This window comes from Macaca thibetana, chromosome 13 (genome assembly GCF_024542745.1).
Source record: "Macaca thibetana thibetana isolate TM-01 chromosome 13, ASM2454274v1, whole genome shotgun sequence".
Lineage (NCBI taxonomy): Eukaryota > Metazoa > Chordata > Mammalia > Primates > Cercopithecidae > Macaca > Macaca thibetana.
Genome location: NC_065590.1, coordinates 79,779,614 through 79,796,005, shown reverse-complemented (window position 1 = coordinate 79,796,005; position 16,392 = coordinate 79,779,614). Strand labels below are relative to the sequence as shown.

The 16,392-nt window shown below is 46.7% G+C and overlaps 1 protein-coding gene across 3 annotated transcripts in view; it reads right to left on the bottom strand.

Moving 5' to 3' along the window:
• Window positions 1–16,392, bottom strand: part of IFT172 (intraflagellar transport 172) — a 44,827-nt gene that overhangs the window by 6,081 nt on the left and 22,354 nt on the right. For all 3 annotated transcript variants that reach the window (XM_050753246.1, XM_050753247.1, XM_050753248.1), the window contains 19 exons: window positions 13,815–13,951; window positions 13,480–13,587; window positions 11,183–11,267; window positions 10,787–10,879; window positions 9,840–9,917; window positions 9,350–9,598; window positions 9,095–9,173; window positions 8,762–8,882; window positions 8,431–8,575; window positions 7,813–7,902; window positions 7,160–7,257; window positions 6,874–7,009; window positions 6,672–6,788; window positions 5,540–5,682; window positions 3,897–3,990; window positions 3,684–3,748; window positions 3,312–3,492; window positions 2,959–3,068; window positions 2,711–2,840 (listed from right to left, as the gene is read on the bottom strand). In XM_050753246.1, the coding sequence (XP_050609203.1) occupies window positions 2,711–2,840; window positions 2,959–3,068; window positions 3,312–3,492; window positions 3,684–3,748; window positions 3,897–3,990; window positions 5,540–5,682; window positions 6,672–6,788; window positions 6,874–7,009; window positions 7,160–7,257; window positions 7,813–7,902; window positions 8,431–8,575; window positions 8,762–8,882; window positions 9,095–9,173; window positions 9,350–9,598; window positions 9,840–9,917; window positions 10,787–10,879; window positions 11,183–11,267; window positions 13,480–13,587; window positions 13,815–13,951 (2,259 nt within the window). The remainder of the gene's footprint in view (window positions 1–2,710; window positions 2,841–2,958; window positions 3,069–3,311; window positions 3,493–3,683; window positions 3,749–3,896; window positions 3,991–5,539; window positions 5,683–6,671; window positions 6,789–6,873; window positions 7,010–7,159; window positions 7,258–7,812; window positions 7,903–8,430; window positions 8,576–8,761; window positions 8,883–9,094; window positions 9,174–9,349; window positions 9,599–9,839; window positions 9,918–10,786; window positions 10,880–11,182; window positions 11,268–13,479; window positions 13,588–13,814; window positions 13,952–16,392) is intronic.

The following is a 16,392-nucleotide window of genomic DNA, read 5'->3' as shown; positions in this document are numbered from 1 at the left end:
AGCTCCGATTAGAGGCCCCGCCCCCTGCCACCATGCCCAGGTAAGTTTTGTATTTTTGGTAGAGACGGGGTTTCACCATGTTGGCCAGGCTGGTCTCAAACTCCTGACCTCAAGTGATCTGCCCGCCTTGGCCTCCCAAAGTTCTGGGATTACAGGCATGAACCACTGTGCCCAGACGAAATGGTGGTATTTTAGATATACTGTGTTAAACAAAATATATTACAATTATTTTCACGTTTCTTTTTACTCTTTTTAAACGTGGCTACTAGAAAATTTAAATAACATGTATGGCTTACATTTGTGGCCTGCATTATATTTCTAGTGCCAGTGCTGGAATAGATGATCTTGATGATACCTTTCAACACTTAAAACTCAGAAATTCTACAAAATCAAGTGTTCTATGAGATCATACTGTTTCCATTAGGACGCTGACATCTTCACCAGATTTCAATTTCCACACAATCCAATTTAGCTGTAGTTTATGCTAATCCCCTCTGGTCTTTCCCTCACCTGTTCTTGCCTCCCTTTCTTACTGCTAAGCCCTTCAAAGCTTAATCTGCCCTGTCCGCATCAGGAAGCCATCTTCTGACTAATATGAAGAAGGTACAGTCATGCCGTGCTCCCAAGTTACACATATCAGATACTCAATACTGCCAATTAAAATCTGCTAGAACCTCAAAACCAATCATCAGCCCCTCTTTCTACTTCTCTCCCTCTAACTTCTAGGGGTTATTCAATTATAAGACCTCAAAAGGCCGGGCACAGTGGCTCACGCCTGTAATCCCAGCACTTTGGGAGGCTGAGGAGGGTGGATCACAAGGTCAGGAGATTGAGACCATCCTGGCTAACACAGTGAAACCCTGTCTCTACTAAAAAAAATACAACAAAATCAGCTGGGTGTGGTGGCGGGTGCCTGTAGTCCCAGCTACTCAGGAGGCTGTGGCAGGAGTATGGCGTGAACCCGGGAGGCGGAGCTTGCAGTGAGCTGAGATCACACCACTGCACTACAGCCTGGGCGACAGAGCAAGACTCTGTCTCAAAAAACAAACAAACAAACAAAAACTCAAAAACCTAAGGGAAATTTTGCAGGGCCATCACCATACAAACATGTCATTTAGACGGCCAGTCAATTTCACCCTTTTCATGACCCCCACCCACCAGATTTCACTGTATCTAAGGTGCACTTAAACTATACGTGCATCCACCAACATGGCACATGTATACATACGTAACAAACCTGCATGTTGTGTACATGTACCCTAGAACTTAAAGTATAAAAAAAACTATATGTGCATCCCAATTTTAAAGATATTAAAATATAATTATACATATATGCCACTGTTAACTTTATGTATCAATTTGACTGGGCTACAGGGTATCCAGGTATTTGGTCAGACATTATTCTGGGTGTTTCTGTAAGTGTTTTTGGATGAGGTTAACATTTAAATTGGTAGACTGAGTAAAGCAAATTGCCCTCTCTACTGTAGATAGACCTCATCTGATCATTTCAAGGCGTGAACAGAACATACAGGCTGGCTCCTTCCCAAGTTAGAGAGAATTCTTCCTGTTTGACTGCCTTTAAACTGGGACACTGGCTTCTTCCTGCCTTCAGATTTGAACTGAAACATCAGCTCTTCCTGGGACTCAAGCTTGCTGGCCTTCAAACAGGAACTACACCATCAGTTCTCCTGGGTTGTCAGTTTGCCAGTTCACCTGCAGATCTTGGGCCTTGTCTATCTTCATAACTGCATGAGCCACTTCCTTTTAATAAATCTCTTTATGTACACGTACACACATATACCTACAGTCATGCATTGTCTAATGATGGGCATGTTCTGAGAAATATGTCCTTAGGGGATTTCATCGTTATGTAAACATCACAGCACAAACCTAGATGGTATAGTCTACTATACATCAAGGTAGAGGTTGCGTAGAACTTATTGCTCCTAGGCTACAAACCTGTACAGCACACTTCTGTACTGACTACTGTAGGCAACCATAACACAATGGTAAGTATTTGTATACTGAAACCTATCTAAGGCCAGGCGTGGGATCATCTCAAGTGATCCACCCACCTCGGCTTCCAAAGTGCTACAATTATAGGCGTGAGCCACCACGCCCACCTATGTGGTCTACTGTTGACCAAAACGTTGTTATATGGCATATGACTGTATATATCCTGCTGGTTTCTCCAATATAGTATGTCTTATTATTTGTGACACATACTGGCCTGGCTTAATTTGCTGGAGGCTTCTTTTCAGGAAATATTGGGTGGGGGAGATGGAGCCCATGCTTTTTTCATGTTCCCTGTCTGGCCAGTTCCTGTGCATGGAGTTGCCCTTCCAGCTCCTGTCCAAGTCCTCCCTCCTTCTTCACAGAGGCTTCCTGACCCCTCTAGCCCACAGAGATCTCACTGTTCTCTGAACTCTACTTTAAATCATGCACTTTAGTCTTTACTCAGATATGATATTAATTGAGCCATGTGTTGGTCTAACTCCCCTAACTTTTGGCTGTCAGGGTCTGTCTTATATCTGCTTTTACAGCCTTCAGAGGTTCTGGCTCTATCATCCAGCAGGCACTCCACAGATTCCTGCTACCTGACTGAAAAGAAAAAGACACAAGAGGAAAGAGCTGCAGATGTGAGAAGTGGAGCTGAGTGTGAATACAGGCCTAGGGAGAAGGAACACCAGAAAGGGCCTGCTGCCCTCACCTTCATCCAGCACTTCTCCGCCAGTCCGCTGTTCCCAGAGTCTCGCACTTTGAGGTAGCAGTCCACAGCACGGCTGTACTCTCCAGCCTGCTCCCAGTGTCGAGCTTGTTCCACGAGTCCCTCCACACCCCTGTGGAGATGAGAACGCTGGGACTTGGCATGGGGGTGGGGAGCAGCGTGCTCTATCCTGTGCATGCCTCATGACCCTCCCAGCCCTGCCAATGCTGCCTGGACCTCTAGCCTCATACCTGGCCCCCTTCTTAGTAGCTTCCCGCTCATACTCTTCCTGCAGAGCCTCCAGCTGGCTGGGCACATAGTCCTTGCAGATCCGTAGAGCGTCACTCCATAATCCGGCCTCCTGCTCAGATTTGCAGGTATCAAGAGGGCAGAGGCAGGCATGACAGCTTCCCACTGCCACACAGGTGCTCTGGCCCACAGACTCCTGGGTCCTTGGACCTCTCTTCTCCTTCCTCTTTCCTGTCTTTCCCACTCCCCAATACTAACCTCCCTGATCTTTCTTCATACCAGGGGTCAGTGTGGCTCTCTGTGGGCTCTCAGAACCTCTTCCCCTCCCCTCATGGCCCTGCATCCAGTGCCCCACCTTATAATAATTGAGGGCCAGGCCTGGTCTCTGGGCCCGGAGCAGCAGCCCTTCTGCTTTCTGAAAGTCCTTCTCCTCCAAGGCCCCCCGGGCCTGTCCCACAAGCACCTCGGCGACACTGTCAGGGTCGTGGGCCTCAGCCACACGCTGAGCTGCCTCCCAATCCTGGTTATGGACAAACCTGCCTCCGGATGGGGACAGAGGAGAGACTGAGTATAGGACTGAGGCCCCAGTAGTGGGAGACAAACAGCCATGTCACTGAGGGGTGTAACACTGATTTGTTCCAGGTTTGAGTGAAGGTCAAGATAATCATGAAAGATCCTGGGACTGTGACTGGGGAAACAGGATTAAGGAATGTATGGGGTAACTCACATGAGGACTGCTTCCTTGGGTTTACCAGCTCTGATGAATTCAGCTTCAGCCTCTTCGAATTTCCCCTACAGGGAGAGCAAGGCAGCCGTGCATGGTGAGAAGGAGACTGGCATCACAGGCAGGCATGAGCCTGGGGGTATGCACACCCAGGAGCAGTGCACTAGGGGATGGAGTAAGAGGGCTCTGCGGTCAGGGTCCAAGTCACACCCATACCTCATCCTCTAGGAACATAGCATATTTGAGATGAACCTCGGGGGTTTTGTGCTTGAGGGCCAGCCGAGAGAGTTCAAACGCAAATTCAAAAGAGCTGAAACAGAAAGTGCAGATAAGGTTTTCTTACTTCATGCTTCCATTCAAAAAGGGAACAAGACAAGACAAAACAGAAAGGACAGAGTTGAGGGGAGAAAAAGTGACAGATTTAAGGATAACGGATATGAAGTGACAGAAGAGCATAGAGAGATAAAAAGGAAGACAGGCAGGCAGCCCTGTGAAGACCACGTCACTGTCAGTGTGGATCAAGAGATGTCTGGAAAAGCCTATGCCTTCCCTGCGGCCAGCTGCTCCTGAGGAAGGAGTTTGGGCCTGCAAAGGGTAAGGGAGGAGTGAGCCTCGCAGCCCTACGCTGACAGGGCTAGGAGGACTCCTGGTGCTCACCACCTCCTCCTGAGCTCCAGCTACATTAGCAGAAATATAGTCTCTCCAAAATATGAGCAAGACCACCCTCAGCATCAGACTCCATGATTGGCATCGATAACAGTAGCTTAAGAAAAGTTCACTTTGCTCTTTTGGCTATCTTTCTGTGCCGCCACAATGGTGCGCATGAATGTCCTGGCTGATGCGCTCAAGAGCATCAACAATGCCGGAAAGAGAGGCAAACGCCAGGTCCTTATTAGGCTGTGCTCCAAAGTCATCGTCTGGTTTCTAATTGTGATGCTGAAGTATCGTAAATTGGTGATTTTGAAATCATTAATGATCACAGCTAGGAAAACTGCTGTGAACCTCACAGGCAGGCTAAACAAGTGTACAGTGATCAGCCCCAGATTTGACGTGCAACTCAGAGATCTACAGAAATGGCAGAATAATCTGCTCCCATCCTGCCAGTTTGGTTTTATTGTACTGACAACCTCAGCTGGCATCATGGACCATGAAGAAGCAAGACAACACATACGAGGGAAAATCCTGTGATTCTTTTTCTAGAGATGTAATACATATTTACAAATAAAATGCCTCATGGACTCTGGTGCTTCCAAAAAAAAGAAAAGTTCAGCCGGGTGCAGTGGCTCACGCCTGTAATCCCAGCAATTTGGGAGGCCAAGGTGGGCGGATCACTAGGTCAAGAGATCAAGACCATCCTGGCAAACATGGTGAAACCCCATCCCTACTAAAAATACAAAAATTAGCTGAGCGTGGTGGCACGTGCCTGTAGTCCCAGCTACTTGGGAGGCTGAGGCAGGAGAATCATTTGAACCAGGAGGCGGAGGTTGCAGTGAGCCAATATCATGCCACTGCTCTCCAGCCTGGCAACAGAGTGAGACCCTGTCTCAAAAAAAAAAAAAAAAAAAAAAAAAAAAAGTTCACTCTGCATTTGACAGAATCACACTTCCATTACCCAGGAGTAAGTTATTGGTTTAGTGCAGTCTACAGTCCTAGCTTTACAATCTGTTTCCTCTCCACCCTTCTTAGAACAGCCAAAGGTTAAACACTGTTCTGAGTCTCTAGGGAATAGGAGCAGTTAATTTATTCATGCCACTCTATCATGTCCTTCCAAGGATCTTTCAGTTATACATCAATTTTCTTTCTCTAGATAGTGGCTCTGCCTGCGATGGGGCCCATGGAGAGAAAGCTTGGGGCCTCACCAATTGTCCGCAGCGTGGTCAACAGCAGCTTCCAGGAGTCCCAGCTTGTTAAGCAGTCTAACTGCAGCCTCTCCTCCCAGGCTCTTTGCCCACAGATAGGCCACGTGTTTGTGGGCATTAGCCCCTCCTTGAGTCCTGGCCACCTATAAAGCAAAGTCACTCAATAATCCTTCAATACAGAGCTGCTCCCTTCTTATCTCTGACCTTGGCTTTGACAAGGATCCAATAACTGTTCTAAATTGAAGAGGAAGAGGCTGGGCGCGATGGCTCATACCTATAATCCCAGCATTTTTGGAGGCCGAGGCAGGAAGGATCACTTGAGGTCAGGAGTTCGAGACCAGCCTGGCCAACATAGTGAAACCCCATCTCTACTAAAAATACAAAAATTAGCTGGGCACGGTGGTGACTGCCTGTAATCCCAGCTACTCGGGAGGCTGAGGCAGAAAAATTGCTTGAACCCAAGAGGTGGAGGTTGCAGTAAGCCAAGACTGTGCCACCACACTTCAGCCTGGGTGACAGAGCAAGACTCTGTCTCAAAAAATGAAATAAAATAAAAAGTTAACAGGAAAAGGGCTAAATTTCAGGGTTTCTTAACTTAGGTTGAAGTACTTAGGGTCCAAGGATAGGCTTCACCTGGTCCACAGACCCTTAAAATTGTAAGTGAAATTTTCTGTATACAGATGTGGACATGGTTCTGGCAAGAGAGACTCTGATCTTCACTACATTTTCAAAGATGCTCTGACCAATTGTGAATTAGTCACTTAAAGTGGAAAAGAAGGGCTGGGCATGGTGGCTCATAGCTGTAATCCCAACACTTTGGGAGGCCAAGGCAGGTGGATCACTTGAGCCCAGGAGTTCAAGACCAGCTTGGGCAACATGGTGAAAACCTGTCTCTACAAAAAAATTAAAAAATTAGCCAGCTGTGGTGGTGCACACCTGTAGTCCCAGCTACTCAGGAGGTTGAAGTGGGAGGATTGATTGCTTAAGCCTAGGAGGTCAAGGCTGCAGTGAGCCGTAATTGCACCACTGCACTCCAGCCTGGGTGACAGAGTGAGACCCTTTCTGAAAAAAAAGGGAAAAAACGTGGGAAAGAAGGATGGACGTATCTCTCAGCATGGCCTGAACTCCTTACCCGGTAGGCCTCTTCCCAAAGCCCACTGGCCCGGTACATGTTCACTGTTGCCTTCCATTCCTGGGCCTCGAGGTAGTGGTACTCGGCCTCCTGTAGTCGGCCTTCAGCCTCCAGCTCCTGCAGGAAGGTGAGTCAGGATGGAGAGATGGGGAGATGGAGCCTGGTTGGGGAAGAGATAGGTAGAGCCAGGAGAAGGGCTCACCTTGCCCAGATGTAGGTGTGTGTCACTGAGGAGATCTGGATGGTGCTTCCCTACCAGGCGGATCATGTCATCATACAACTTGTGCTTTTTGTACATGGTGATGGCAAGATCAGGCTCTTCTACTGTCACATATAGCCTGGGGAAGGGAGATACATCTGGGGCCTCCTAGACCCGATCCCTGCTGTCACTGCCTTCTGGGCAGAAGGTACACATCCTCAGGCCCCATCCCTCCTCCCAGCCTTGAAATCTCATCTCCCACTACACCTCCTCTGAGGCCACGGCTCACCTTTCAGCCTCACGGTACTTGCCCTGCTTCTCCATTTCCTGGGCCTGAGTGATGTATAACACTGATACATCTTCTGGTCTCATGCATTTCATCGCCAGCTGTGGAGGCACAGAGGCAGGGCAGCCTCAGGTCCAATTCCCCAGGGAAGCAGGGCTTCAAGGAAACCTGCTTGTTCAGAAGCTCTGAACTCTCCCAACAATCACAGGAGTTTGGTTATTGCCACTCCTGAGGTCACTAGTGAGGTCGGGGAATTCCAAGTCCATAAGAAGCAGAGGAAGAACTATATTCCGCTAAGGTGGGAGGGTCTGTGATGCCTTGTGCTGGGGCATACACTCCCATTACCACTGTAACCACTGGGCTCTGAAGTGTAGGGGTGAGAACAAAGACATCAATGTGACCAGAGGCGTCAGGAGTGGTAGTTCAGATTCCCCAGCTCCCAAGCCCATCTGCTCCTTCAGAATGATAGATAGGTCTGGAAACAAGGGCCTCTCTTCATCCCTTCCTTTCCCTATGGCTAGGGATCAAAGACTGTTTTTTGGTACTCTTTGTCAGCTTTCAGGGAGTCAAGCGAAGAGGAGAAACAGAGACCGAGGAATGAGGCCACACTTCCACTAAGGCAGAGTTCTCTTATCATGAACTCCACTCATCCCTACCTTGTGGGCTTGTTCCCAACGGCCAGCCTGGGTGTACATGTCTATAGCATCTTTTGTCCGGTCTCCCTTAGTATAGAGCTCCTCAGCAATCTGTAGTTGATGGGAGGTAGATACAAAAGGTCAGAGCAACAGACTTAAAGCAGCTTGAACGAGGAAAGAACAAACCTCGGCTGAGATGGTGGAGAGCCTGCAGTACGACCTTGTAATGATAGAGAAGAAACGATGAGTATGGGTGTCTCGTATATTCTACCATTTAAAAAGAAGGACCAGCCCCAAGCAGTATGAGGACAATACAGTGGAATTCAAAAGGGCCTCACATTTCTGCAATGTAAAGCAATTTTATATTGTAACTATGTTAGCGTTATTCATGAAGAATCACTCACGCTGGCTGGGACAGAGCTAGAGACTCACTTTATGTATCTGGGGTGAAGGGAGGTATCAGTGTCACACTGGAATGAAATTGGGAAAGTAAACTGTTCTCTTCCCATTCAAGGTTGTGATGCTGTTTGGGGCCCAGAAAGAAGGATCTGGTGAGCTTGCCTCCACTTCCTGTTTTGGGTTCTCTCATTGTTATCCTCTACTGCATCGCCTCATGCTGCAAAAAGGACTCTTCCTCACCTCATACTCCTGCAAGGATGCATAGTGTTGGGCCACGAGAGGATAGTATTTGGACGCAGTGTTCCGGTCCTGTAGATCTAATATATAAATTGCCTTCTTCCACTGGCGGGCACCCAGGGCGGCCTCAATTGCCTTAATGGAGCACCTGGCAAAGTTGAGAAAGATATAAATATGTAGGATGAAAGATGAAGATGAATGGAGGTAAAAGGACCCCTTAAGCACACATCAACCTACATTTTGAGATATCTTCTTTTAAGCCTTGGTGTCCTTACTTGCTCCACTGCCCCTCACTTCACACCTAAATCTCCTTCACATTCCCATACTCCCATACCTGGCTTCGATGTAGTGATTAATGGCTGCATCAAGCTGCTTCTGCTGCACCAGGTGGTCCCCCCATGCCTCCTCTAGTTTCACCACCTCCACTGGGAAGGCCAATCGAGCCAGCTCTACCGCTGCCAGGGAGAGAAAAGGTGCTCAGCCCAGATTTCCAGGGACAGGCCTCAGGAAAAAGGTAGGACAGGGAGATGAAGCATGGAGAATGGGTAAGAAGGGGAGGAATGGAGAACTGGAGCCAGGCAACCTGAACACACACACCAAGGGGTGCCGGGGAATCAGAGGGGCAAGAGTCCACAACAGTAAAGGATGGCTCATAGGTGGCTAGTACCTTTCATGAATGCGTTGCCTTTACGGTAGCACTCCAGGGCCTTCTGTGGATTGTGAATCTTCTCAAAGAGATCACCTGCCTGTTAACACATAGCACATTACTATGATACCCCTACAACACAAAGAACTAAGTATTAGCTCCAAAAACAAGGGAACACCAGCAGTCAGGAAGTACTCTGCACCCCAAGACTCCTCTGGGTGAGGGAAGGGTCCTGAGCTCCTGGACATAAGGGCTAGGAAAAGGAAGCCAGCATACCCTTTCGTAGAGTTCCCCCTTGATAAGGGCTGCAGTGATGTGTTCTACCAGCTCTGTGTTGGCTAGCAGTTCCTCTCGGGTCAGCACCAGCCGAGCAGCTTTGGCAGGGAGCCCAGCTTTGAGGTAGAGGCTGATGGCTGCTAGCCCATCCCCTTGGCTCTCCTGTAGTTCACCTGCCCGCTCCTCCTGCTGTGTGTCCATAAGCCACTGGTAGTAACTACGGCGTAGCTTCTCTAGGGCTGGGTGCCCCTGGACACACACACAGGAGAACTAGAAGTCACATCCCCCTTCCTACTCTTCTGCCTCCCATGCTTCTCCAATCCCTCTATAACAAGGGGAGTGCTCCTGGGTCAGTAGTATCCTAACTCCTCACCATGTCAAGTCCAAGCCCCAACCCTGTTCTGGTTTCTATGGCCTCCTTGACAAAAGGTGGTTTTTGAAATTGGCAGAACCAAATTCTCAACAACTGTGGAGAAGACAAAACAGGTACCTTGGCTTCAGCCACAGCGATACACTCATCCCAACGGTGTAGCTCCTGGTACATGCCCATGGCCTCCTCCACAGCATTCTAGGGGAAAAAGGCAGAGCGGAGAGGGATGCCAGAAAGATATGAGGATCAGAAAGCAGCAAGCTCTCCTCAGCCTGGCTATGATGCCAGCACATGAGGACCAAAAGCCTTACCTTTTAACTACTATACCAGCAGAAATACTGGGAAACTAAAAGAAGCTTAAGCTTCAGGCCTCCTTATTTGCACAGGCCCTTTCCAAGGCAACTGTTCTTTTTTTTGAGATGGAGTCTCACTCTGTTGCTGAGGCTGAAGTGCAGTGGTGCGATCTCAGCTCACTGCAACCTCCGCTTCCTTGGCTCAAGCGATTCTCCCACCTCAGCCTCCCAAGTAGCTGGGATTACACGCATGCACCACCATGCCTGGCTAATTTTTTGTATTTTTAGTAGAGATGGGGTTTCACTATGTTGGCCAGGCTGGTCTTGAACTCATGACCTCATGTGATCCACCTGCCTCAGCCTCCCAAAGCGCTGGGATTACTGGCGTGAACCACCACACCCGGCCTAAGGCAACTGTTCTTAAAGAGAGCTCCTCAAATTGTATAAGCTTCCGGCCCACAAAACCTGGATCTACCCCTATGCACAAGAACTGCAAAGACAGGCTCTGGACTAGAGGGGAGGTAGTAGACTGCGTATGAAAGAAAGTAGTAATCAAAGGCCAAAGAAGGAAGTTTGTCTAGAAAAGTAAGGACTAACACAAGAGGAGGAAGTTAAGGAAGGGGTGAAATTAACTATATAAACCTCTTCGAAAGTTTTCACCAAACCTTTGGAAGCCTAGCTTACCAGCATGCTTTCCTCCCTTGAGTTTGCATCCCCTTTTCCTTCTTTTTCCCTCGTATCCCCTCTTCCAACCTGTCTCTCTTTACCTATTACCTGTTCCAAAAAGATCATTTCGGCCAGTTTGTAGTTCTTTTCCAGCATGGCTAGACGTGCTCGGACCTGATAAAAGTCTGTTCCTTCTCCGCCCTGTGGGGGAAAAAGGAGGTTCTGGTTTTTCTGTAGGTGCTGCTATTCTGTCTGTGAGGGCTGAATTTGGAAGGCCAGAAGGATGGAGAAAACAAAAGACTTGGGAAGGTAAAACACTTCATGGAGCTTAAAGGTTTGAGGTTTAGCAAAAGCAATTCTGAAACGGTCTGACTTGAGGGTAGAGGTAGGGTGGGCAGGGTAAAGGAAACTAGGGATGGCTGGAAAGCTAGAAATCATGGGGCTGAATACTAAGAGAAATCAGCTTGGGAGACAGACAGAATGAATCAGGAGCATAATACTTGCATATTCCCGGGACACTTGATCTGCAATCTCATTGGTCTCATGCAGGAATCGAGCTTTTGCTACTTGGCCCAAAGCAGAAAAGCACCTATGGCATGGAAGCAATGACGTTGATAGTAATATTATTATAGAATCATCATTAATTCATTGGTTCAGCAAATACAAATTGATGTGCATCTATGATGTGCCAGGCAATGTGCTTGTCACTGGAGACATACAGAGACTAAGGAAGATGAGGGCTTTGCTCTCTGAGAACTTCCATTCTGGTGGAGACAAATAATTAGTAAAATTGGAGATAATAAAAAATAAAATAATGTAATATTATAGATCAAACTTGTTCAACCCATGGCCCAAGATGGCTTTGAATGTGGCCCAACACAAATTCATAAACTTTCTTAAAACATTATGAGATTTTTTTGTGATTCTTTTTTTTTTTTTTTTTAAGCCCATCAGCTATCATTAGTGTTAGTATATTTTATGTGTGGCCCCAAGATAATAATTCTTCCGATGTGGCTCAGGGAAGCCAAAAGATTGGACACCCCTGTTATAGATAGTGACTGAAGGGGCCACTTAACTTGGTAGTTGGAGAAGGTCTCTCTGATGAATTGACATTTGAGCTGAGACCTGAATACAAGAAAAAGCCAGTCATGGCAGGATGGGGAAAAGTCATTCCTGGAGAGGGAACAGCTAGTGTAAAGGCCTATAGCAGGTGTGAGCTTGGCACGCTCACAGAGCCAGAAGGATGCCAGTGTGGTTGGAGACTAATGGCCAAGTAGGAGACTGGCATGAGAAAGAAGCAGAGGTCAAAAAACTTCAGGGGTAAGGCCATACAAGGAGTTTGGGTTTTATAGTAAGTAAAACAGTAAGCTAATGGAAGGTTCCAGTCGTGAAAATGACACAATCTATGTTTAAAAAATGACCTCAGCTGCTCTGGGATGAATAGATGGTAGGGGTACAAGAAATAGTATCAGTGAGACTAAGAGGCTGTGCAATACTGCAGGTGGGAGATGGCAGTGGTCTGCATGAGGATGGAGACATCAGGATGTGTTTTGAAGACAGAATCGTTAGGACTTGCTGATAATCTACACGTGGGAAGTGTGGACAAAATGGGATCAAGGATGATTCCTAGCCAAAATGGCAGCAGATGACATTTATTGAGCACTTTGCACAGATTCTTTCATCACTCCTTCACTACCAATATCCTTACCATCTTCTTTATCATCATATGAGGCAAATACTATTATTATCCTAGTCTACATGGAGAAAATCAAGAAGCCAAGGTTTGGGAAGGTCAAATAACCTCTCTATGGTTATACAAGTTGGTAATTGGAACCAAGATTTGAACTAAAGGAGTCTGGAGTCCCAAGTTTGTCCTGTGAACTACACTCCTATACCAAACCTCAATTATACACATAGGCATGGATTGAAGGGTAAGAATAGTAAAAAAATGTTAAGGGGAACCTAGTTACAAGAAGGGGCAGTAAAAATAATAAAAGACATACTCTTGTTTTTTCACTTTTTCTTTTTTCGAGATACGGTCTCGCTTGTCAGCCAGGCTGGAGTGCAGTTGCATGATCTCAGCTCACTGCAACCTTTGCCTCCCGGGTTCAAGTGATTCCTGTGCCTCAGCCTCCTGAATAGCTGGGACCACAGGTGTGCACCACCATGCCCGGCTAATTTTTGTATTTTTAGTAGAGCTGGGTTTTCGCCATGTGGGCCAGGCTGCTCTCAAACTCCTGGCTTTAAGTGATCTGCCTGCCTCACCCTCCCAAAGTGCTAGGATTATAGGCATGAGCCACTGTGCCCAGCTAAGACATACTCTTTTTTTTGAGATGGAGTCTTGCTCTGTCGCCCAGGCTGGAGTGCAGTGGCGCCATCTCAGCTCACTGCAACCTCTGCCTCCTGGGTTCAAGCAATTCTTCTGCCTCAGCTTCCTCAGTAGCTGGGATTACAGGCGCCCACCAATACGCCTGGCTAATTTTTGTATTTTTAGTAGAGATGGGGTTTCACCATGTTGGCCAGGCTGGTCTCAAACTCCTGACCTTGTGATCTGCCCGCCTCGGCCTCCCAAAGTGCTGGGATTACAGGCGTGAGCCACCACACCCGGTCAAGGCATACTCTTATAATCTAGGATGGGAGAGTGTTTGGAATATTGTACTGCAGAAGGGCTCTATGTTATTTGCTGGCAGTGGGAAGGTAGGGAGTACCTTAACACTGGATTGGAGCAGCCCACAGGGAAAATACTCATGTGGTCATCCCTCCTAGCTACCTGGCACCTCTGTTCTACACGTCTAGCTCACCTCTCCGCAATGTGTAGTTGCCTTGCCTCTAGTGCCAGTTTACTCAAGGTTTTCCACATTGCCTCTGTTTCTGGGGTCATTTCCAGAGTCTCTAAGAAGGCTGTTGCCCTGGAAAGGGAAGGAAGCAAAGCATAATGAATAAGGAATGGGCTAGGAAGATACAGCAGAATACTGGTGATGGGGCAAGGGGAGGGAGAAGAGCCATCTTTGTCTCATCGCCTCCCAGGATCACTGGATCCTTATCAGTGCTGGCCAGTTTTACACCCCACCCCAGGTCCTCCCCTCTCAGAACCAGACTTTCCCACCACCTCCCAGGTTATTGGCCAGCCTCTCACCGGATGTAGTTGCCATCATCAATGGCTGTTCCAAACTCGATGAGGCCCTCATCCAGTGTGTAGGCAACAGTAGTCACACCTTCCATCACCATCACCTCGGTCTTTCCCCCGCCCCGCTCCAGACCTATAACATCACCCTGTAAAAGTTCACCCCACCCCAATTTCAGATTAGTTTCCACTGAATCAATTGTAGAAAAGACCCACCCTCATCCAACCCAATCAGTAGTCAAGAGAGTCACAGCGGCCCTGATTTTCCTAACATTTTAGTTTCTCTCAAGCATAAAAAAATACTTCATTTACAGCAATATCCTTGGGTTAAAGTACACTCCTAACTATGACAGCGCCAACTCCTGGAGGTACAAAGTGTGGCATTCACTTCTGCTTCCAGCAGTACCATGAGAGTAGATATTCTTAAGGGTTCTCTCGTTAAAATATGACTTGAACCTGGAACATACTTTTTAATGCATTGCTTGGGCTTACTTGAAGAAATCACTTTTAATGCATTGCTTCACTTACTTGAAGAATTCCCTACCCATATCCTACCCTTCTCTCTCAAAAAAAGACAGACAGAAAGAAAAAGGTCAATAAGCTAAAATCCTGAGCAAGAAAAAAAGGAAAGTGAGCAAACGGAGAAGGTACAGTTGTCCTGAAAGCAAATGCAGTGTCAGGAGAATAAACCTCAGGACCCCCAACAGGATGGGGAGGCTGAATTTGAAAATCCTTAATTAAACCTGGGATCCACTCTTCAGTAAAGGGAACAAAATAAATGGTTACAGATCATTAATATGCCTGATTCCTGCAGAAACAAGACCGAATCATCACTGGAGGAAAACATATCCATTTTAGGCCCTCAGGATTCCAAAAGAATACATTCAAAGCAACATGAGCTCACAATAAAAAAAAAAAAAACAAAAAAACCCAAGGAAACCAACCACTATGAAACAGTAAATAACAACTACAAACAACAGTTTTAGACCTTCAAGAATTTCAGACATTAAAATATCTGGGTGTGGTTGCATGTGCCTGTAGTCCCAGCTATTCAGGAGGCTAAGGTGAGAGGATCACTTGAGCCCGGGAGTTTGCGCACGCAGTGAGCCGTGATCATGCCGCCGCACAGCCTGGGTGACAAAGTGAGACCCTGTTTTTTGTTTTGTTTTGTTTTGTTTTTGTTTTTAAGCCCAGTTATGGAATATAAAATGATTATTTATGAAGCACCTAAATACCTTAAAAGATGAAATGAAAAATTAAGCAAGGAACAAGAAATTATCAATATGACCAGGCAGACTGGAGAAATAATCAAATAAAACTTAAAGAAATATTTAATGTTTGAAGTAAAAACCTCAATGTACAGTTTAAATAGCAGATTAGACAATGATTAGTAGCAGATTAGCAAACTAATGAATCGAAACAGATCTAAAGAAATTATCCAGAGGCCAGATGCAGTGGCTCATGCCTGTAATCCCAGCACTTTTGGAGGCTGAGGCGGGAGGATTGCTTGAGACCAGGAGTTTGAGACCAGCCTGGGAAACACAATGAGAACTTGTCTTTACAGAAAATTGAAACAAAACAAAACAAAACAAAACAAAAAACCTGGGCATGGAGCATGGAGCAGGAAGAAAGAAACTATGAAAGATAAATTTAAAATGCAAAACAAGAAATCTAACATTTGCCTAACTAGAGTTCTGATGAAGAGACTAGAGAATAGCTGAGGAGAAGCAATGTTCGAAGAGATAATAACTGAGAAACTTCCAAGAGTGATGAAAATACGTGTATTCATAAATATAAGAAACACGATCTATACTAAGCAGGATAAATTTTAAAAATTTATGGCTGGGTGCAGTGGCTCATGCTTATAATCCCAGCACTTTGGGAGGCTAAGGCAGGCGGATCACAAGGTCAGGAGACTGAGACCACCCTGGCCAACACGGTGAAACTCCATCTCTACTAAAAATACAAAAAATTAGCCAGGTGTGGTGGCACGCGCCTATAGTCCCAGCTACTTAGGAGGTTGAGGCAGGAGAATCGCTTGAACCCAGGAGGTAGAGGTTGCAGTAAACCAAGATCGTGCCACTGCACTCCAGCCTGGGTGACAGAGAAAGACTCCGTCTCAAAAAAAAAAAAAAAAAATCTAGACACATTGTAGTGAAACTTCAAAACACCTAAGAAAAAGAAAAGTTTTTTTTTTTTTTTTTTTCTGAGACAGTCTCACTTTGTCGTTCAGGCTAGAGAACAGTGGTACAACCTTGGTTCACTGCAACCTTTGCCTCCCAGGTTCAAGCGATTCTCATGCCTCGCCTCTCAAGTAGGCAGGATTGCAGGAAAGCGCCACCATGCCCGGCTAATTTTTATTCTTTTTAGTAGAGATGGGGTTTCGTCATGTTGGCCAGGCTGGTCTTGAACTCCTGGCCTCAAGTGATCTGCCTATCTCAGCCTCCCAAAGTGCTAGAATTACAGGCGTAAGCCACTGTACCCAGCCCTAAAAAAGAAGACTTTAAAAGAAACCAAAGAGAGGCCAGGCACAGTGGATCACGCCTGTAATCCCAGCACTTTAGGAGGCCGAGGCGGGCAGATCACGAGG